At 25.8% G+C, this 23911-nt stretch overlaps 5 protein-coding genes across 5 annotated transcripts in view; all 5 read left to right on the forward strand.

Annotated features, from left to right (window-relative positions):
* The window catches only part of LOC109610184, a 48159-nt gene extending 34205 nt beyond the window's left edge, over positions 1 to 13954 (forward strand). Inside the window, exon 13 of the mRNA XM_025408942.1 lies at positions 13866 to 13954. Within this exon, the coding sequence (XP_025264727.1) occupies positions 13866 to 13919 (54 nt within the window). The 3' untranslated portion in view covers positions 13920 to 13954. The remainder of the gene's footprint in view (positions 1 to 13865) is intronic.
* On the forward strand, positions 552 to 3907 carry LOC112638060 (odorant receptor Or2-like). Its single transcript, XM_025409079.1, has 7 exons — positions 552 to 631; positions 1125 to 1394; positions 1881 to 2352; positions 2532 to 2631; positions 2880 to 2999; positions 3443 to 3598; positions 3813 to 3907. Exons 1-7 carry the CDS (start codon positions 607 to 609, stop codon positions 3864 to 3866), a joined length of 1197 nt encoding a protein of 398 aa, XP_025264864.1. The 5' UTR covers positions 552 to 606; the 3' UTR covers positions 3867 to 3907.
* Positions 6758 to 8972, forward strand: LOC105249260 (chymotrypsin-2). The gene is made up of 4 exons (XM_025409085.1): positions 6758 to 6859; positions 7365 to 7684; positions 8129 to 8377; positions 8805 to 8972. Exons 1-4 carry the CDS (start codon positions 6820 to 6822, stop codon positions 8952 to 8954), a joined length of 759 nt encoding a protein of 252 aa, XP_025264870.1. The 5' UTR covers positions 6758 to 6819; the 3' UTR covers positions 8955 to 8972.
* Positions 13955 to 15079: 1125 nt separating the features above from the next.
* LOC109609852 lies at positions 15080 to 18559 on the forward strand. Its single transcript, XM_020026899.2, has 6 exons — positions 15080 to 15180; positions 15459 to 15728; positions 16083 to 16519; positions 17538 to 17657; positions 17841 to 17996; positions 18474 to 18559. Exons 1-6 carry the CDS (start codon positions 15150 to 15152, stop codon positions 18525 to 18527), a joined length of 1068 nt encoding a protein of 355 aa, XP_019882458.2. The 5' UTR covers positions 15080 to 15149; the 3' UTR covers positions 18528 to 18559.
* Positions 18560 to 21376: 2817 nt separating this feature from the next.
* Positions 21377 to 23827, forward strand: LOC105249238 (odorant receptor 82a). The gene is made up of 6 exons (XM_025409086.1): positions 21377 to 21399; positions 21483 to 21639; positions 22039 to 22138; positions 22840 to 22959; positions 23114 to 23269; positions 23727 to 23827. The coding sequence occupies exons 2-6, from the start codon at positions 21557 to 21559 to the stop codon at positions 23775 to 23777; spliced, it is 510 nt and encodes a 169-aa protein (XP_025264871.1). The 5' UTR covers positions 21377 to 21399; positions 21483 to 21556; the 3' UTR covers positions 23778 to 23827.
* Positions 23828 to 23911: the final 84 nt, after the last annotated feature.

Consider the following 23911-nt stretch of genomic DNA (forward strand, 5'->3'; position numbering starts at 1 on the left):
TGTGAAATAAATTTATAAATAATTAAACATACACACAGGATAATTAAACACATATGCACGAAAGTATAATAATATACGCTAGATCCTTAAGAAATTGTGCCAGTAACGCGATTTCCGTCGCTATAGTAAGAAAGAAAGTTAATAACAGTTTGAAAAATTTCAAAACAATTTCTCCCCTACAAAATCGAAGATGTATGTCCGAGATCGATTATGAAAGTATATGAGAATATAACAGATGTACATATTGTATGTGTTCATTCTTGCGATCAGGACAATCACTCACCTATTATTATATCCATATTTTTTTTCACACATGTTTGCTACATTGTTTCCCGCCGCGATCACCCATCTGTTATTATATCCACGTTTTTCCACGGATACTTATGTATTACATCGTTTCCCGCCGAAGAGACATAAAAACGAAGGGTGCTCGGAATATTTAAAGAAGCTTATGGTAAGTGATCATTATCTGGTCGTTCACTAGACAATAAAAAAGTATGTATAGACCCGGACATGTATAAAAAAAGACGCGTGCGCTTTGTCGAATAGGAGTTGACGTTATTCCAGGATAAAGAGACAGAGGCCAGTCTTTGAATAACGCGCAACATGAAAACTTCAAAAAATACGGAAGGTGCCGTCATTATCGTTGAAGCTATATTTGACGGAAATATATTTTTATTATAAAGTATATACGTGCGAAACGCATATTTAGAATAAACAACTGACTAAATATCAATGTTTCCTTTAAATTTTGAATGATTAGAAGTAATTCAGTTCTACAAAGAATGCTAATTATATTTGTGCAAATAAAACAATAAGAAAGAAAGATAAAAAACGATTTAAAAAATTTAAATTTTAAAATTTTAATGTTGTTTTATGTGTTAAAGAATAAAAACAATTAAATTTTAAAATTTCAATATTTTTTTAAGTGTCATTATATCATATCAGTGTTTTTATAATCATGTGTGCTCTTTGTATATAATTTCAAGAAAAATAGTGAACATTTTTACTTTCTTTTGTGTTTAAATGTTTGATCTATAATATAATTTAAAAAATTTAATATTATATTATAAAATTTCCTCTAAAATTAGGAATAATTTGGATCATACAATTTTCTTGAATAGATTTTGAATGGGCAGTAAAGTTGAATAGGTGTACTTTGAAAATCATCGGTCTTTGGCCCGAGACAGAACAAACTACATGGGAAAAGTGTATGTGCAATTTACGTGTGTTTATCGTTTTCATGTCATTGCTGATTGGTATTTTGATTCCTGCCATACATTCTCTAATAAGAATTCGTGGAGATGTTATGCTAATGATAGACAATTTACAATTTACTTTACCAGTCGTCACCGCCATGCTAAGAATTGTAATTTTTTGGTGGAAGAAAGAAGGTTAGTCAGTTTCAAATTTAAATAAAAATTTAATCGTTTATGTTAAATTAAGAAAAATAAAAATTAAGGAAAATATATATAACATAAGATAATAAAACATTTTTTATATATATTTAGTTTTACAATATATATATATTTAACTTTTAAATATTTGCAATATTTTTCTCTACCTCATAAATGTTACAATTTAATTCGTCAACGCTAATTTTAAATATATATTACATTTATTTAAATTTGTGAAAGCTACGTTTTTATATGATTCAGATATTTTTAAATTAAATTAAATTTCTTTGATTTAATTTTTAATAATTTTATTGTTATAATTTTTTTCAACACTAATATTTTTTCTTTATTCCCTCATATTTTTCTTTTAATATTTTCTTTTATATTAATATTTAATTTTCTTTTATATTAATATTTATAATTTTCTTTTATATTAATATTTAATTTTCTTTATCTGTATTATATTTTCCAATCCTATTAAAGCTGTATCATCTTTAATGGATATGATCGCGGATGATTGGGTAAAGCCGAAAGCTTCTTGGGAAAAAATTATAATGATTACAAGGGCGCAAACTGCGCGTACAATTACAATATTTATGTACAGCATGATGGGAATATGTCTCTCCATTTCGATATTTATGCCTGCTTGTGGTTTTTCAATGAGATACTTAACGAACATTACTGATCCAGGCAAACCATTGCCATTACAAACGTATTATTATATATGTGATATAACTAAAAGTCCACAATACGAATTAATATATATTTCTCAAGCTGTCTCCATGTTCTTAGGCGTTTTGCCTTACACGGGTATAGATAATTTTCTTAGTTTGTTGATATTTCATATCTGCGGCCAACTGGATATCCTGAAAAATCGTATCACGCATCTGGATAAATTCACAAATTATGCTAAAGCTTTAAAAAACTGCGTAATGGACCACACGCGGCTAATCAGGTAATCATGCTTGCATTTATCATGTGCTATAAATACACTTTTATTTATTATACAATATATGCAGATATAAAACTATGTAATATAAGAATGATTGTGCAAAAGAATAATTATTATGTATGTAATAAAATGATATATTAAATATAACACAATTATGTAATATATAAATCATTACTATATAGATCTATTGCCATTATAGAAGACACTTTTAATCTAATGTTACTTGCATTATTTCTGTATTTTGGTATTCTTTTCGCTTTTTACGGATTTTTAATTCTTAATGTAAGTAAAGCGTTTGAAAACTTTTGATATACAAAATATTGCATTACGCTTTTTATACACGTAAAAATAACTTTATTTTTGCTAATATTATTAATATTATATTATATATATATATATATGTATATATATATACATATATAATATATATAATATAATATACATATATTATTATATATATAATAATATAAATGCTTTTTAAGTATTCTATGTTTATTATAATAATATTTTAAACATATGTAAATATGTAGCTTCTAGATGAGGGGAATTACTTATCTAGTTCTCGTTTAACATATCTCATAACAATGGTTATCAATACGTTTGGACACATGTGTGCTTATTGTGCTGTAGGCGAAATTTTAGTATCGCAGGTAAGAGTTTAAAGTCTTTTAAATTTTTTATATACTTTTCATATACTTTTTAATTCCTTATGATTCATTTACTTTTTTTCTGTAATCATTATTGTAACTTTTTAAACACTTTACGGAAACACTTTAACTGTGAAACAAAAGGTCTTTTACTTTTATTTTATTTTAAATTTATATATATTAAAATAAAAATATTTTTTAATAATAAAATTGACTTATTCATGGAATTACATACGTAATTACGTACACAAACATGCACACACATATAATATTATATTATATTATATTATATTAAAGATGTATATAACCTAAATTTTATAAACATATATATATATATACTATATTAATCTATACTAATTAATATATACTAATTAATGTAATTCTTAATTGATATATACTATACTATATATAATATATATACTCAATGTATTTTTCTTGAATTCAAGTGTAATCGAATTCATTATGCTGCATATTTTAATAAATGGTATACTCTGAATCCAAAAGATGCGCGGGATATAATTTTCCTAATGATCAGGACCAATGAACCTCTCTATCTTACCGCTGGCAAAGTATTTCCTATGACAATGGCTACATTTTGCAACGTAAGTTTATGCTAAAATTCAAATATATATAAATATATAACGTTAATATGATTAATTCTTATAAATCATATGTATTTATAATCATTTTATAAATCATCTTTTTATAAATCATACTTGCACATTTCAATATGTAATATATTGTATATTATCTGATGTTTTCTTACGTTATATTTACACTTTAATTTTTATATTAATTTCAATAAATACTTTTCAGTTAATAAAAACATCAGCCGGTTACATATCCGTCTTACTGACGACAAAATATTAATTTGAAAATAAAATAAATATAAATTATGTGATATAATACAATCCCTCTATGAAAAATTTCTAAGTCTTCATGTATAAGATTTTAGAAACGTAAAAAACGAAAAAAAATAGATATTATGTAGAATTTATTAAATATTATGTTTTTTAGTATATATATTAATAATATTATTAACATGCATGAAAAATCTTATATAAGTTTACAAATATATCACTTTGTTGAAATATTGTGAAAATATCTTTGCGAAAATATCTTTTTTCATGTTTTGTGTTACGTTCAGGCCCAGGGAAGGATGGGTCGAAGGAAGAGCGTAACACAGATATATTTTTCCCAAAGCGACTTAGATCGAACGAAATTTAAAGCTCGAAAAGCAGGTAAACGACTCTCTTTGAATCGCTGTTACTCTGTCCTTTGAATGTTCGCTCGGTGGTTCCCTTTTCGATAAGGGAATTTCATATAAATCTATGGGGAATTTAATCCCTTTCACTCGGGGCGGAACCAAGTACGAGTCTTAATAACTAGGAATGAGAGCGGGGTAATTAATTAATAGAAAAAGTTAATAACAAGGTTTTAAATTTATTCATAGAAAACAAAATTAAACATAAAATTATAATTATTTTATAATTAATAATGTTAAATTAAACGTAATAAGAGGGAGTATGTATGTGTGCTTTTTCGCGGATATTACATAAATGCGAAGGTCATCAGTCGAACAGAATACGAAGTGACTTTATTTTTATTTTTATGCTCGACTGGAGGTTACAATAATTTTTGCTCACTTTGAATAACAAATCATAATTAATTGTGGATGTGTGTGATTTATTCTTTTTAAGTGTTTACTGGTTAATTAATAGTTTCCTAATTTATAATCTATAAGATTTATTTCTTGATATCATTTATATTTTAGAAATCAAGTGGTTGATTCTTGATAAATTTCGAAATATCATAGGTATGTCGTCGCGTGACAAAAATTATTTGTTAAAAGAATCGGTACTATTTCCTAAGTGTCTTTACTCATAGATATCTGGTCAATATTCACTGATTAGTTGCGAGAGCCTAACCATCTAATCGGTAATCTATCTTATTGCGCGCGCTGTTTCAATCTTTCGAAAGAAAGATTTTCAGTGTCTCGTCAGTCTTGATAGTGTGTACTAGTGATCGAATTACGTGTCCAACATTCTCTTTACAAGCCAAGACAGGCGAATTAGGCAATCATCGCGGAAGAAAGGATTTGCGGAATCGGTAAGACGTAACATTTGCAAAGAATGAATTTATAGATTTTACAGAATTTACAGAATAATTAAATACACGTACACATTTTATGTTTATTTATTTATTAGCGTCATATCTTATTCATAGGTGTTCCCTAAAGCAACAGAATCCAATTCTGAATATTATGAATATGTACTTAAAAAAATACGAAGGTGATTTTTAAATATCTTTTATATATCATACGAGCAATGTATATAATAAAACTATCGTCCTCCATCGTTCCTCTTAAATATATACCTTTTTAGCTGGAAATTCATTGTTCTCTGACTGAAAAAAAAACTATTAATATGCAAGAAAAATTAAATATATTGTCAATCGCTTTTTTTTATACAAGTATCGATAATTTTCTTAAATTGCTCTTCTTTATATCCGCGAACAGTTGAAAAACCACTTATATTGGGTGCACATAATCATGAGACTTCACCACGGCACTAAATCAATGTCATGGATCATATCAATCATATTGCCCCATATGCAATTAGCGTATTTGCATATTGACACATCAGTGACTCACGGATCGAATGATATTATTCCTAATAAATTATCAAGACTAAAATTTATACAAATGTACATGTATTACTTCATCAATTTTTTCATAATTCTCATTTTCTTTGAAACGCCATAGTTGTTCAAAATATAAAAGTTATTAGAATTTTATTACGATCAGATATTTTTTGAAAATTAATTAATATAAATATTCCATTAAATTCAGAAATAACATTCCTTTAAACATTCTCGACTAAAAAGGGATAAAAATCCACTAGTCGCATTTTTTTACTTTCACAAATCACACCGCCACTTTCCAGTCTCGCACACTCGCAGTCTCAGTTATACTGCTAAAAGAACGTCTCACCGTTGCTGTAAAATCGCTCCGGTAATAAAAATACTTCTTAATTTTCTACTCATTTTGTGCTTGATTTTGTGACTCTTCAATAAATTTATTTTTACACAACGTTACGTGTGACTAAGTGACTTTATCCGCGTACACGTTTCTTTAATTCTTGTTGTTCTGGCACACCGTTGTCTCTCACGAACAATAGTTTTTTGTAATTTTTTTAACAAAAAAAATTACGTATATCTTTATATTAGTAGAAACAATGCAAAACGTAAAATATGAATAAACATTATTATGATTAATTTTAATTTAAAATGATAAATGATATATATATTATATATAACTTATTATTTTTCATATTGAGACTTTGGCTCCCGCCGTTCATGATTTCATATATGTCAAATTTGCAGAAATACTCATTTTATTTTACTCTTTTTATAACTATAATATATAATATATAATATAATATAATCAAAAACGTATGATATAATATAATCATAAATCAATATCATAAACGATAATATAATAAACGATTTTTTTCTCACTTTGGAAGTACATATTTCATGTCTGAAATAATATGCATATATAATTTCAAAAATATATTTAAAATTTATGATTTTATATCGCGCAAAAAGATCTCTCTCATGAATCATCTCAGAAATCGAAAAAAAGCTGTTGCGTTATCATTTGCTGTTAATGATGTGTTGTGCTTTTCAAATTGTGTAAATGATTAATAATTAATAACACAACTGCGTAAACACATTCGATCGTATATATAAACAGTAGTCAAATATAGCGTTGGGTATTTTAAATTCTATCCAGATCATATTCTTATATGGGATACTCGCAATGTTCCGACTCACATGGATTTTGATTTTCGTTGTTGCTGGTAAGTAGTATTTTATCAATATGTTACTATATGTATATATATATATATATATATATATATATATATATATATATACTCAAAAAAATAGGGAGCACTTTTTATACCAATTTTAATTTAATTTGTATTTTTAATTATGTATTTTAACATTAATTTTTAGTTATATGATTATACAGTTTAATAAAATAATCGATTTTTGCAACTTTAATCACAAATTTCTCTAAAATATTGGAAGCTAAAATCAGTATTCAAAAATACTAATTATTCTCTTTTTATGCTCTTTAATATTAATTTTTTTAAATTTAATTGCATTATTATAATATCGCGAGAAAGTATAAAAACATTAAATTAATTTCATGCATTTAAAAATTGAGTCATTTGTATTGCATACAAAGTAAAATAAAATTGTTATCTCTCTCTCCCTTTCTTTTTATTTAAGAATAATGTATTTTTCATTTTGACAAGAAAAGAATAATTAATTATTGTTAAAAGTTATTAATATTCGCAGGTATTAATGCTGAGGAAGTTGAAATCAGTGATGGCGATGTTGATATCAGCAAGTATCCGTACGTTGTGTTGATTAAAAGAAACGGCAAACCCATATGTTCCGGTGCGATACTTGATGAGCTACACGTTGTCACGTCAGATCGATGCGTGCCGCCATTTGAACATATTTGGAATGTCATGAACAATATAGTCGTGGTTTGCGGTACGAGCAGCCTCAAACCCAGTGGCAAAAGTATCTTTGTAAAAGAAATGTTCTCGCAAAATCATTACGTTAATAATCCTCTTGATAATCCCGTCACGAGCGGTCTTGGTGTAATTAAGGTACATGCTTTAATTAATTTTATTTATATAAATGTGTGTTTATTTTAATTAGAATATATAAATAAAATATATATTTATATATCTTAATTAATTTTAATTTCACACAGACACATATTATTTGTTTTGTTATAATTATTTAACAAAACAAATAATATGTGTTTGTGTAAAATTAACTGATATTTACCAGAAACCGACTATGTATTAACATAATTAAATATATCAGATATTTAAGTTATAAAATTTTTAATATTTAAATGTGTTATTAAGATAATTCTTTCTTTTCAAATAAAATATTAGGAATTATAAGTTGTTCCCCTTTGCTAATCGCTTAGACGAAATATTGAAGTGTAAAAAAATTTTTGTTATTTCTTATTTAATTGTTTCGGAAATTCCCCTACGTGTTTTGCGATACATATTACAAATTGAATGAAATATCTTTCGCAGCTCAATCAGCCGATTCAATTTGGAGATACTGTGCAACCGATTAAGTTATCTGACACAGAAGTACCGCCCGACGCGAAACTAGAAATGGTTGGGTGGATGATGGCTGATCATCAAGGAAAGAAGACGGCGCATCTCAAGAAAGTCACGTTAAATACAATAAATTCTCAAAAATGTCAACCATTTCACAAGAAGAAGCTCGATGTATCTGAATTCTGTACTGTGCCGGAACCCGAAGGCATATTTTGTAAGGTAAGCGAAATATATCATCAGAGATAAAATTAAAAATTATTATATACGTAATTTTTAATATAAAATTTAATTAAATTTGAAAAAGCCTCTCACATAGATATTTCTAATGCAAATTTTTCTCATTCTTTAATCAACTACATTTATATTAATTAATATTTATAATAATTAATAATAAATATATAATAATAATATATACTAATAATAATAAATATATAATAATAATTTATACTAATAAAATATTAATTATTATTAATTATGAAAAAAGAATTAATTTAAGCTATATAAATAAGAATCACAGTATTATTTAATAGCTATGTGCATAAATCCAAAATATGCTATGTATATGTATGTGCGTGTGCAAAAGTTTAATGAAATAGGAATATCGAAATTAAATATTATCAATTTAACATTTATAACTATTATCTAGGGTTTCAGCGGTAGTCCTTTAATTTACGAAGGCAAATTCGTTGGTGTGGCTACTTACGGTATTTCATGTGAAAATCCTCCACGTCCGGATGTTCATATCAGTCTAGACGAAGAAAATCGCGAATATCTGCAGGAAATTACAAGAGAATAAAGGATTTCATCATTTTTACATTGTTATTAATTCTTATTTTAAGTATGGAGTTTTGAAGACAACTGACATTCGCGAACAGTATTGAAAATGATAGGTTACAAGAAACAAATCTATATATGTATGATAATAATTTTTAATATTATGTTAAAAATTATATTATTGAAAAATAAATTCACATGATAAAATATATATATATATATATATATATATATATATATAATAAAAATAAAATTGCAAATAATATCAAATATTCTTTCTTCAAATATGTCCTCAAAATAAATATATTATATAATTATTATATAATTATTATATAAATATGTTATATAATTATTATATCAACAAGTGATTCGTGTTTTATTTTCGTTTATTTTATTTTATGTTAATTTTAAATAAACAATCATGCAAATTAGTTGTATATATAATTGCAATATTGAATAAAAACGATCTCTATACTATCAAAATATTTAATTTCTATTTTAATATATAATAATTTATAAAAACTGTGGAATATATAATAAACACTCATATCTATTTTCATCTATTTCACACATATATATATACATATTCACACATATATGTATATATATATATATATATATATATATATATATATATATATATATACAATTAATATTACGTAATATTATAAAAATTTATTCTCTTTTAATAGATTATATATTTTCCAAACTCTCTCAAAAATTTACAACTGCTGATTTAATAAATGATGCAGAATGTTCGAAATAATGCTGCTGATAACAATTTAGGGATTAAAATGCTATAATCGGATGAAAGATACAAGTTGGATGATGGTGAATGTATTTGTGTTGCATGCTCTGTATATGTGACGTGCTGGGTATATAATTTGCTTGGAAAACTTCATCAGACCATCGTGAAAGAGTAATTTTTAGACAAGCAAAAATAAAAGTTGAAGTTTCGATATTTCAAACTACTTCTGTAAAAACTTGCATGTTTCCTAATCAATAATTACTCTTTACACAGGGTCGGTTTTAAAAACCACTAAAGTGATGAAGAGAAGAACGCAAAAAGTCTTTCTTAAAGAATTGACTCTACATTAATTATGAGATATTAAACTAAAAATTAAATTCAATCAAATCAAAAATTAATTTTATCAAATTAAATTCAATCCTTATTTCTATATTATCTATTATAATTTCATAAAAATATGAAATATATTTTTTTGGAAATCGAATTTCTTAACACATATACACACACAATGTGCAATGTGAACGTATGTTTTGAATGAATCCTAAAGCTTGATACATAATGTTTCACAATTTGTAAAATATATTTATTATAGTAAATGCGGCCCTTCGATGCTGTCGATAGTTCGCAGCTGTTTCGTTCGCAGAGGAGTGATTAACCATCCCTTCACAATTCAACCCTTCTTGGGGTGAACAATCGAGCTATAAGCATCTTTTGCTTACAGACATTTGCATTATTAATTATAGTTATCTGTATTCACCTGTATAATGTCATTGAGTTCGAAAGTTTCTGCACACTTTATTATACGGATAGTCGAGAATACGACTGCACCAACAAAAAGAAAATTATTCGCCTTGTCAGTATGGATGTCTCAAGACATTCAGGACACGCAGGTACTTTTTTCCGATAATTTTCATATAGTAGTACAAATTTCTCTTTTAAATGAATAGTAAATTTTCAAATAATATTTCTAAATAAAAGTTGACAAATATAACAATTGTAGAAAAATAGATTTGTACATAAACAAAAAAATAAGTATGTGTGTACACACGCTGTTTCTCTGTAAATAAAAAATCATAAATTAAATACTAACCTCAGTATTAAATTAATCTCAGTAAAACATAAGTTAATGAATTTCGTTTAAATTTTATCGAAATCTTATATATCATTTATTTTTGAAAACAGATTATGAATGGTTCATTACGTTAAATCGGGCTTGCTTGGGATTATTGGGAATATGGCCGGAAATAGACGAAAGAAATGGACAAAAGAAATGGATGATCGATGCGCGTGTAATTGTTATATTAATCATAATGCTCTGGAACAGTATCATCCCGACTTTTCATTCCTGTATTAGAATATGGGGTGATATCACATCTATGATTGATCATTTGCAATACTGTTTGCCGCTTCTGATAGCAATAATAAAATTCGTCTTAATGTGGCAAAAGAAGAATGGTATTTCTTTAACGAAAAAATTTGCACAATATATCAGATATTATAATATTTTAAATAAAAAAAGAGAAATACGGAAAAATATTCTCTCAATTCTTCTTCTTTCGATTTTGTATTCAAAATTTTATATAACAAAAAATTAAAAAATCTGTTAATTTTCAATAGTGATTATATGATTATATGATTATATGATTTAATAAAATATTATTTCATAATAAGGTTTATATAATAAAATTAAGAATTTTTGTATTTATTCACAATAATTTATAAAATGTTTTAGTATTAAATCTATATTTTCTTGTATTATATTCGTATTATATTCTTTGTTTTATAATTCTTTTTCTCGAATGTTTAATAATTTTCATCATTTTTAATATTCATAATATTCTGTGACATTTAATTCCAATTTATTCCCGATAGCTCTGATACCAATTCTGAAAATGGTTAAAGAGGACTGGACGAAAATAAAAACGAAAAAGGAACGAGCGATTATGATAAGACGTGCACAAACTGCACGTCTGATAATGATATGGGGGTACTTCGTGATGTTCATCTCATTCATTGCGCTCGTAATCTTCCCTAGCTTTGGCATGTCATTGAGATACATGACGAATGTTACCAATTCAGATAGATCAATGTTTCTGCCAACATATTACATGTACAACATAAATAACAGTCCATTTTATGAAATAACCTTAATTCTGCAAGGTTTCAGCATGATGGCAGGCGCGATCATATACACCGGTACGGACACTTTCATGGGATTTCTTATCTTCCACGTATGCGGCCAGCTCGAGAACCTCAGAGCGCGTATCCTCGATATGGAATTTAATCATTTCGAGCTATCCGTCAACGCACAGGAGCATATACGCCTTATCAGGTCTCATACATATTGCCGAAAAAAGCAAAAATGAATCATTTTATTAATAAAGTTATAGAATATTTTTACATTTTTTTCTGATTTAATCTAAGAATTCTTATTGTATCAAAATAAATCCGTAAATAAATCAAAAGATTTCATTGATGTAAAGTTAATTTAACAAATTTAATTAATATATTTGTTTTCAAACAATTTTAGTAATTATAATTGAATTGAACTTATTAATTATATAAATTTTACACAAAATTGCATGATTTCTAAATTATAAAATTTTTCTGCTACTTTTATTATAATTACAAAATTATGTGTAACATTATCTGGTATTTATATTTAAAAAAAAAGAAAGGTAAGAAGAAAAAATATAAATATAATATATATTTGATATTATTATTTGTTACTTTTTCTTACAGATCTATCAATACAATTGACGATACGTTTACTTTAATGCTGCTTGGACTGCTAATTTATTTCGGCATTGTTTTTGCTCTATATGGATTTTTATTCGTTACTGCAAGTATTTTTCTTCTAACTTTTTATTTATGTGTGTTTCTATCTGCAATAATAAACATAAATTTATAATTAAAATTGTAAATATATGGTTTATTTTTTAATTATATATCATTTAAAAAAATTGATTCACAAAATAAATATCATTTATTCTTTTTAAAAGATATATAAGACGAATAAAATATATAAAAGGAAAAATTCTCAGGAAAATGTTCTCAAAAAATAGTCTCATTATTTTTAATTAAATAAACTAAATTTCTTGAATAAATTTTTGTTTTTAGAATAGAAATGTTTGTAGAGTTTATTCAATATTTGATCAATTTTTTTAAAATCAATTTTAATTTTTTAAGACACCTTCAAATCTCTAATTACTCAAAACTCTAATTACATTAATTCGTTTATGCCAAATTGCTCAGATAATGACACAAGGTCGAAATCTCTCCATCGCTCGATTAATTTTCATCCTAATATCTTCCATGAATACATTCACACATATGTGTCTTTATTGTGCGGTAGGTGAAGTTTTAGTTATCCAAGTAAGTAATTTTGTTTATATATTAATTATTTTTTTTGTGATTTATATGTCACAGAAAGTATAAAATTAACTAATTTTGTGCAATATTTATTTGAATATTTATAAACTTATATTAATAAACTTGCCCTTTTTTGAACCTATGGTTTGATCGTTTTCATTGTTCATTAAGTGCAATGGGATTTATGACGCTATTTGCCAATACAAATGGTACAACTTAAAACCAAGACAGGCAAGGAATCTCCTATTTATGATGATTCAAGCCAGGAGACCGCTGTATCTCACCGCAGGAAAGATCTTTCCTATGACGATGACTACGTTTTGTGGCGTAAGAGCAACTCCAAATTAACATCATTATAATATTGTGATAAAACAATTCGTTCCATTAACATTTCTCATAAAAAACGGTATATTGAAGAGATTTGATAATATTTAATTATAGAATAGTAAAATTTTTTGACTATAAAATGTGGAAAAATCTTCTATGTTAAAAAAGGAAAAAATTTATTGTTGCAAAGACATATAAAATAATAATATAACAAAAGCATTCCCTGATAATATAAAATAAGTATTGTTTTAAAAATTACACGTATGAATATAGTGTTTTATTGTATATGTGACATTACATTTATTCGATACCTATACTTTGGAAACCAATTATCTTAATAATAAATAATTATAAAATAATAATAAAAATGCGAACACGGAGAGGAAATAAAACAATAATTTCTAAGATTAAATTCGTAAAATGTGTCTACATAAATATTATGTTATATATATTCATATATATTCACGTAAATATATCGTATTTTAGTTATTAAAAACATCGGGTGGTTATATATCGGTCTTACTGGCATATCGTAACTGAATTAGGAACATTCTTCTGGAAATCCAACATGACATCAATATATTATTATCGATATAAAGGAAAATTACTTAATAGTTAGAGTTAAGCTTTTACTATATTTGTTATTATATCAATATAGACTTTGTAGAATTAATTCTATATATTTTAATTTTACACTTACCACATTTATTCTACACGCCAACAATTTCCACTTATTGCACACATACACATACATATATATATATACATACATGCATATATATATATATATATATATATATATATATGTGTATACAATTAATATTACATAATATCATATTAGAAAAATTTATACTCTTTTTTAATAGATTATATATTTTCCAATGTTTCTCAAAAATTTACAATTGCAGACTTAATAAACAATAGTGAGCAGAGTGCTCGAAATAATTCTCTTGATAACAATTTAGGAATCTCAAAATGCTATAGTCTGACGAGAGATACAAGATGGATAATAATGAGTGTATTTGTGTTGCGTGTTGCTCATGGCTGTGTATATGACTTGCTAGTATATAATTTTCTTGGACAACTTTATTAGACTATTGTTAAAGGGTAGTATTTCAGGCAAGGAAAAACAAAAGTTAAAGTTTCGATATTTGAAACTTCAATTGTAAAAACTTGCACAGCTCCCAGGTAATCAATAATTGCTCTTTACACAGGGCCGGTTTTAAAAATCGCTAGAATAATCGAGTAATGAAGAGAAGAACGCAAAAAGTCTTTCTTAAAGGATTGACTCTACAGTAATTATGAAATGTGAAACTAATCATTCAATTCAATTCAATTCTTCCTATCATATCTATTATATTTTTGGAAAAATACAAATATTTTTTTGGAAATTGAATTCCTTAATACACATACACAATCTACAAAGTAAACATATGCTTTGAGTTAGTCCTAAAATTTAGTACATAATTTTTCGCGATTTGTGAAATATATTTAATACGTAAGTAAATGCGGCCCTTTGCTGTCGATAGTTTGCAGCTGTTTCGTTTGCAGAGGGGCAATTAATCATCCCTCCACAATTCAACCCTCTTTGGGATGAACAAATGAGCTATAAGCATATTTTCCTTACAGACATTTGCATTATTAATAGCTATCTGTATTCACCTGTATAATGCCATTGAATTTGAAAGTTTTTGCATACTTTATTATACGAGTAGTCGAGAATACAATTGCACCGAAAAAAAGGAAGTTAGTCGCCTTGTATACGTCGGTATGGATGTCTCGAGACATTCAGGACATGCAGGTACTTTTTTCTGTGATAATTTTCATATAGCAAAAATTTCTCCCGTTTAAATGAATAGCGAATTTTTAATATTGTATTTCTAAATAAAAGCTAAAAAATATAAGAACCGTAAAAAAATCGATTGTTACGTACATAAAAAAAATAAATATATGTGTGCAACATATGCTGTTTCTCTGTAAATAAAAAATCATATAAATTAATCTCAGTAAAATGTAAATTAATGAATTCTATTTAAATTTTCAAAATTTTTAATACATCGTGTTTATTTTTGAAAATAGATTACGAATGGTTCATTACGTTAAATCGAGCTTGCTTAAGGCTTTTGGGAATGTGGCCGGAAACGGAAAAGAGTGGACGAAGGAGATGGATGACCGACGCTCGTGTGATTGTTATATTAATCATAATTATTTGGAGCAGTGCTATTCCGACTTTTCATTCCCTTATCAGAATATGGGGCGACATCACATCTATGATTGATAACTTGCAGTACAGTTTGCCACTTCTGATATCAATAATGAAATTCGTTTTAATGTGGCAAAAGAAAAATGGTATTTCTTTAAAAAAAAATTTTCACAATATATCAGATATTATAATATTTTAAATAAGAAGAAGAAAAATATTCTCTCAATTCTTCTTGTTTTGATTCTGTCAATTAAAACTTTAAGAAGAGAAAAATCCATTAAATTTTAATATTATATGATTTAAATAAGATATGAATTTAAATATTATTTTTACAATAAAATTTATATAATAAAATTAAGAATTTTTGTGTTTATTCACAATAATTTACACATTTATCTTTAATATTATATTTGTTGTTTTCTAATTCTTTTTTTCGAAAGTGTGTATAATTTTCAATATTCATAAAATTATGCGATATAATCCTAATTTATTCCCAATAGCTCTGATACCAATTCTGAAAATGATTGAAAAGGACTGGACGAGATTAAAGACAGAAAAAGAACAAGCGATTATGGTAAGACGTGCACAAACTGCACGTCTGATAATGATATGGGGATATTTCGTAATGTTCATTTCATTTATTCTGGTCGTGATCTTTCCCGGCTTTGGCATGTCATTGAGATATCTAACAAATATTACTGATCCGGGTAGATTGATGCCTCTGCAGACGTATTACTTATACAATGTAAATAACAGTCCATTTTATGAAATGACTTTCGTCCTACAAGGCTTCAGTTTGATGGCAGCCGCGCCCATATACACCGGTACGGACACTTTCATGGGATTTCTTATCTTCCACGTATGCGGCCAACTCGAGAACCTCAGAGCGCGTATACTCGATCTGGAATTTAATCGCTTCGACTCTCTATTGTTCAACGTGAGGGAGCATATACGCCTTATCAGGTTTCGTACATTGACGAGCAAAGGAGAAATGAACCAATTTATTGTATAATTATAGAATATTTTCACATTTTTTTCTGATTTGATCTAAAAATTCTTATTATATTAAAATATTAAAATAAATTCCTAAATATTGGCAAAAGATCTTATTGGCGGAAAGTTAATTTAACAAGTTTAATTTTATATATTTATAGTTCAATATATAATTATATTTATAGTTCAATACATTTGTTTTTTCAAACAATTTTTAGTAGTCATAATTGAACTTATTAATTATGTAAATTTTACATAAAATTGTATGAATTTTAAATTATAGAAGTTTCTATTTTTATTATAATTACAAAATTATATATAATATTATCTGCTATTTATATTTAAAAAAAAGGCTAAAAAGATTTAAAAAAAAGAAAGATGAGAAGAGAGACTATAAAGCGAAATATAATGTATATTTATTGACGTTATATTTATTAACCTTCTCTTACAGATCTATCAAAATAATTGACGATACATTTACTTTAATGCTACTTGGATTGTTAGTTTATTTCGGCATACTTTTTGCTCTATACGGATATTTATTCGTTACTGCAAGTATTTTTCTTCTAACTTTTTATTTATGTGTGTTTCTATCTGCAATAATAAACATAAATTTAAAATTAAAATTGTAAATATATGGTTTATTTTTTATATGCCATTTAAAAAAATTGATTCACAAAATAAATATCATTTACTCTTTTTAAAAGATATATAAAACGAATAAAATATATAAAAGGAAAAATTCTCAGGAAAATGTTCTCAAGAAATGGTCTCATTATTTTTAATTAAATAAACTAAATTTCTTGAATAAATTTTTGCTTTTAGAATAGAAATGTTTGCAGAGTTTATTTCAATATTTGATCAATTTTTTAAAATCAATTTTAGTTTTTTAAGACACATTCAAATCTCTAATTATTCAAAACTCTAATTACATTCATTCGTTTTTGCCAAATTGGATTTAGATAATGACACAAGGTCGGAATCTCTCCATCGCTCGATTAATTTACATCTTAATATCCTTCATGAATACATTCACGCATATGTGTCTTTATTGTGCGGTAGGCGAAGTTTTAGTTATCCAAGTAAGTAATTTTGCTTATTTATATTAATTATTTCCTTATTATTTATATTACAATTTATATGTCACAGAGAGTATAGAATTAATTAATTTTATGTGATTTATATTTGACGAACTTACCGTTTGAGCATTTGATGAACTTACTTTTATTTGAATATGTGGTTTGATCGTTTTCACTGTTCATTAGTGCAATGGGATTTATGAAGCTGTTTGCCAATACAAGTGGTACAACTTGAAGCCGAAACAAGCGAAAAATCTCCTATTTATGATGATGCAAGCCAAGAAACCGCTATATCTTACCGCAGGAAAGCTCTTTCCTATGACGATGACTACGTTTTGTGGCGTAAGATTAACTCCAAATTAACGTCATTGTAATATTGTGATAAAACAATTCTTTTCCTTAACATTCCTTGTAAAAAAAATTATAGAATAGTAAAATTTTTTTATCATAAGATATTGAAAAATCTTCTATAATAAAATTTCAAAATTCTATGCTCAAATTCTATACTTATAATGCAAAAAGTAAATAATAATATAACATAATAAGCATTCTGTGATAATATAAAATAAGATGTATGTTAAAAATGACACATCAATACAGTATTTCATTGTATGTAAGACACATTCAATATCTATACTTTTGAAATCCATTATCTTATATAGTAAATAATTAATAATGCAAAATGGGAAAAGAAAGTAAAACATATATAACAATAATTTGTAAGATTAAATTCGTCTAAAATATGTTTAAAGTAAAATATGTCTACATAAATCTTATACTATACATATGAATATATCATATAAATATATCATATTTTAGTTATTAAAAACATCGGGTGGTTATATATCGGTCTTACTGGCACATCGTAATTGAATTAGGGACATTCATCTAGAAATCGACGCGATATCTTTGTTGTTATGGATATAAACAAAAATTACATAATTACAGTAAAGTTTTTATACTTGTTATTAACATAATATATGCTTTACTATAAATTAATTCTATGTATTGTAATCTTTTAATGTATTAAAATATTTTTACAAGGTCAATGTATGTGTGTGATAAAAAATGATATGGTTTAAATTTTTTACTACGCTTTTTTGCTGCATAATATATATATATATATATATTTATATATGTATATTGTGTAGATCTAAAATAATCTAAAATAAATAAATTTAAAGTGTTACATGTTTTAATAAATATTGATTTCTAACGAATAAAATGTATTCTGGTTGATTGATGTCATTACAAACATATTATTTCTATGAACGAGATATAAATATTAATTTTTAATTTCAACATATTAATAAAAAATATACATATGTGTATATACATGTACATATATGTATATGTATATATATGAATTTTAATTTAAAAAAATAATATTCTTAATTAATAATATTATATATATAATTAATAATTTTCTTAATTATATAAATACATTTTAGAATGATACATCTCTCATTTAAATATTAAATATGCAAATGTCACAATAATAATGATATAACATAAATTAGAATTAATATTTAACGTCACATTAGTATAGAGAAGATACTTTCATTTCAGAATTTAAACTCATAATATACAAATATGTATACTGTGTCAAGCAATCTTCTTCACATTTGAAATAAAGATTAATTGCGTGTATATTGATTCTCATTTTAGATTATAACAATATCTCAGTATTTAGATATTGTCTGATTTTGACACATTGCTATTTACATTACTTAAATATAATCTATGATAGTATAGTTATTTCTAATGACAGACACACACACTAGTAATATTCTATGATCATCTCCGGTAACAGACACGCATTGGTGATCGTGCATATCTATAGTCAAACGTATAATTTCATCGAGATGTGGTAAAAGAATAACTATTTATAAACGTTGGAGGAGGAATCGGCTTGGGGAAAAAACTTTCACACCCCTTGTTGCGCTTCGCAGTTTCAATAAATTATTAACGAGGCGAGCGTAGCAGGATCGGTTTTACAAATTCCTAGCTAGAGAAATCTCGAAAGTGCAAAAAGACGCTCATTTAAAAAAGTCATTCCATATACACAACAATGTACAAAATAAAATTACAATAAATCGTGACTAGACAATTATCGATATGATGAAAGAATTGAATTTTTAGATTTCTGATTCTATTATGTACGTACATCTTCTAAATTTTTCAATTTTTTATGATTTATGAAAAAACATAGTACAATTTAATTATAACTTTAAATTTATCTTTATTTATATTTAATATTTTTAATAATTTTAATAATTTTAAATTTATCTTCGAGTAATAATTTGTCAGTTCACAAGTTTTGTTTCTAAGTGCGGCTCTGTGTCTATATTTCTCGTTTGTACATTTGTGCTATAAATTTTCTTATTACGAAACCCTTAGGGGTATAAACATCGCCTATTTTCTCGTTATGAGTATTACATTATTGATGTGCAACATGTACATCTGTCGATTATGGTATTAATTTCTCACGCAACGATCTACCGCTATCCTAAATGAAGATGAAGAAGCTCTCAGTCTCTTCGTAGATACCGATATGAATACATCGAAACATTCGGCATATGCAGGTGTTCTTCCTTAATTGACTTAATCAAAATTAACTCAACTTATCATTTTTTATAACAGATATTCGAATTATTTTCAATAACACAAGATTATTAAAAATGCAAATTAAAATCTGGCAAGAATTTCTTTGAAAAAAACAATTTGTTATATTTAACTATTTAAAATTTGCTATTTAACTATTTAAAATAATGATGATATTACATATATATGATTATTCAAAATAATAACAAATTTATTTTAGGCAGTATATATATATATATATATATATAATTACATGTTACATTTACAATTACATGTTTTAGTTCAACGAGATCCAATATTTATCTACTCTATGTAAATGTAAATACGTAAAGTAAATTTAAATATATATTTAAATAATATATATCAGAAAATCATATATCATATCAGAAAGAAAAGAAATATAAAAAACGTAAAAAAATTTTGTTGGCTAAAATGATTTGATATTAACGATATTTTTTTCATTTTTGTAAATATGTGCAGATTACAAATGGTGCATCAAATTAAATCGAATGTGCTTGAAGATGTTGGGCATTTGGCCGAAAAATAAAGAAACTAAATGGGAGAAATTAATGACGAACATGCGCGTAATTATTCTACTAAATATAGGGATCTGGGTCTGTATCGTTCCAGGTGTGTATTCTCTGGTCAAAATATGGGGCGACATAATGTCAGTGATCGATAATCTACAATACACCTTACCATGTGTGATAGGAACAATAAAATTTTTTATCTTATGGCAGAAAAAGAAAGGTATAAGCAAGCTATATATATATATATCTGTTATCATTATGTACATGACTCAAAAACATGTTTTTTATTAATATCTACTTTAGAATCCCTCTTTACAATATCTTTTAAGAATAAGCACATAACATTGTGATGCACATACTCCTATATATTTATTATTTCTAGATATTCTACCGCTTTTAAACATGATTAAGCACGATTGGTTAGAGCCAAAAACTATGCAAGAAAGAAGTGTTATGATAAAACGAGCTAGACTCGCATGCATGTTCACAATATTCGGATATTTTATAATGTTCATGTCCTTTTTTTTGTTTACGATTCTTCCTGTCTTCGGTCTTTCATTGAGATATTTGACAAATAAAACGGATCCTGGTAGATTGGTGCCGTTACAAACGTATTATTTCTATGAGCGAGATAAAAGTCCTTTATATGAAATAACTTACGCACTGCAAACTATCGGCATATCTATTGTTGCAGCTGCGTACACCGGTACAGATTGCTTTTTAAGTCTGCTAGTCTTTCATGTGTGCGGTCAGCTGGAGAATCTCAAGATGCACATCATCAATCTCGATAAATGTAACAATTTTGAAAGTGTTCTATCCCGCAGTATTCAAAATCATATACGTCTTATCAGGTTATGAATCATATTTAATAATAATTTTTTTTTCTTTTTTTATTTTGACTAATATAAGACTTTTTTTATTTGACTAATATAAGACTGTGGAACTTTGTAATAACGTCTCCAATAACGTTATTTTTTTATCATAAAATTGTAAAATTTAAATAAACTTAATTTACAATAAATCAAAATGATTAATGAATTGTTTTTTTAAATGTCCTATTAATAGAATAAAATGATAGAAACTTTTTTTAATTTAACTTTTTAGTTTTTTCTAATTTGACATCTTAGACTTCTTTTAATTCGACGTTTTAGATTTTTTATAGAATCTCTTTTGCAATTTAAAAATATTATAATGATATAGTATAAAATTCTCATTGACATATTGTTTTCTTTGATGATTTTCTCTTACAGATCGATCAATATCATTGATAATATATTCACCTTGATACTTCTTGGGGCGCTCTTTTACTTTAGCATATTATTTGCTTTTTATGGTTTTTTATTCTGTACTGTAAGTATATTTTTCTCTAACTTGATTTATGTAATTTTTTGAGAAAGAAGAGAGGAAGACTTAATTTAGAGACAAAGAACGAGAGAGAGAGAGAGAGAGAAAGAGAGAGAGAGAGAGAGAGAGAGAGAGAGAGAGAGAGAGAGAGACTTTATGTTTTATTTAATTGCATTTTCTCTATATATTTAATATGAATTGTATCCTTTTACAGATATATTTTCAAAAATGATATTTAAAAAAATAATATATATATTTTCTTTGTCTTTTTTTTCCTTAAGTTTTAAATTGTAATTTTAAAAATTTAAGAATAAATATAAATATTAATTTTTAATTTCAATATTGCATATTAATATAAAATATATATATATATATATATATATATATATATATATAAATTTATGTACATTTTAAAAATATCCTTAATTATATAATATACATATTTCATAATTAAACAATAATTATTATAATTATTATGATTATATATCATTTTTTCTTTCAATGTTATATTAAAATCTTACAATAATAATGATAATAATAATATAATATACATTAGAATTAATATATAGTTAACGTCATATTAGTATAAAGAAGTTTTTCATTTAAAAATTTAAAAACTCTAAATATATATTATGGATCAATTTTCTTTACATTCGGAATACAGATTAATTACATATATGTATATTGAATCTCATTTATTCCTTTAGATAATAACACAGCATGACAATATCTCTGTATTGCGTTCATCTTTCATCATGACAACATTTGTTAATTCATTTGCGCATACTTGCCTCTATTGTGCCGTGGGAGAAATTTTACTCGCGCAAGTAAGTACCATACAGTTCATTGTGTTGGATTACTACTAACATGATAGAATATGAAGTGTAATTCTAATTAAGATTTTTTTTATTCGCCCAATATAGAATCTCGATTGATTTAACGTGTAATTCTATCGCGTATATAATCGCTCTGTTTATCAAGTGTGAGGAAGTTTACAAGGCTGCATGCGAGCTCAAATGGTACATGATGGAGCCCAAAAAAGCGAGAAATCTATTGACCATAATGATCTGTACCAATAGACCGATGTATCTTACTGCAGGAAAGCTGTTCCCTATGACAATGGCTACATTTTGTAACGTAAGCAAGCTAAAGCAATTTTACACCTATCAAATTCGATACAAAAAGATATTGCAAAGAAAATAAAATTATCATAACTTTAACTGTCTTTTGAGAAAATATGATTGAATTTATATTTTTTCTTTCCTCAAAATTGTGCAAAATTTGCATAACATTTGAATGATAACAATTGAAAGATAATATTTGAAGAATAGTGCAACTAATATAAACTGTATTGCATATATTTATATTATATAAATTAGTGTTCCAAGTACGGGAGACATTAAATGATTGAATTAAAGTATTGAATTAGATTATAAATCCTTCAAAAATATACAAATTATAAATTCTTCAGAAATACATAAATTATACATAGATTATAAATCCTTCAAAAATACACAGAAAATAAAAATAAAATTAATTATCATTATTGATTGAAGAATGCTTTCAATATCTGTCATTATTATATGTGTTTCAGTTACTAAAGACATCAGGCGGTTATATATCAGTCTTGCTTGCACATCGGTAATATAAACGAGAAAATGTAAACAGTATCTGATTTTAAGGTAAGGCATTGCAAAACAGACGAGAATAATATGTTTATAATATAAATATAATTCAATTGTAATCAATATATTTATTTATAATAAAAATATAAATTTT

This window comes from Camponotus floridanus, unplaced genomic scaffold (assembly GCF_003227725.1).
Source record: "Camponotus floridanus strain SB8 unplaced genomic scaffold, Cflo_v7.5 scaffold24, whole genome shotgun sequence".
Taxonomy (NCBI): domain Eukaryota; kingdom Metazoa; phylum Arthropoda; class Insecta; order Hymenoptera; family Formicidae; genus Camponotus; species Camponotus floridanus.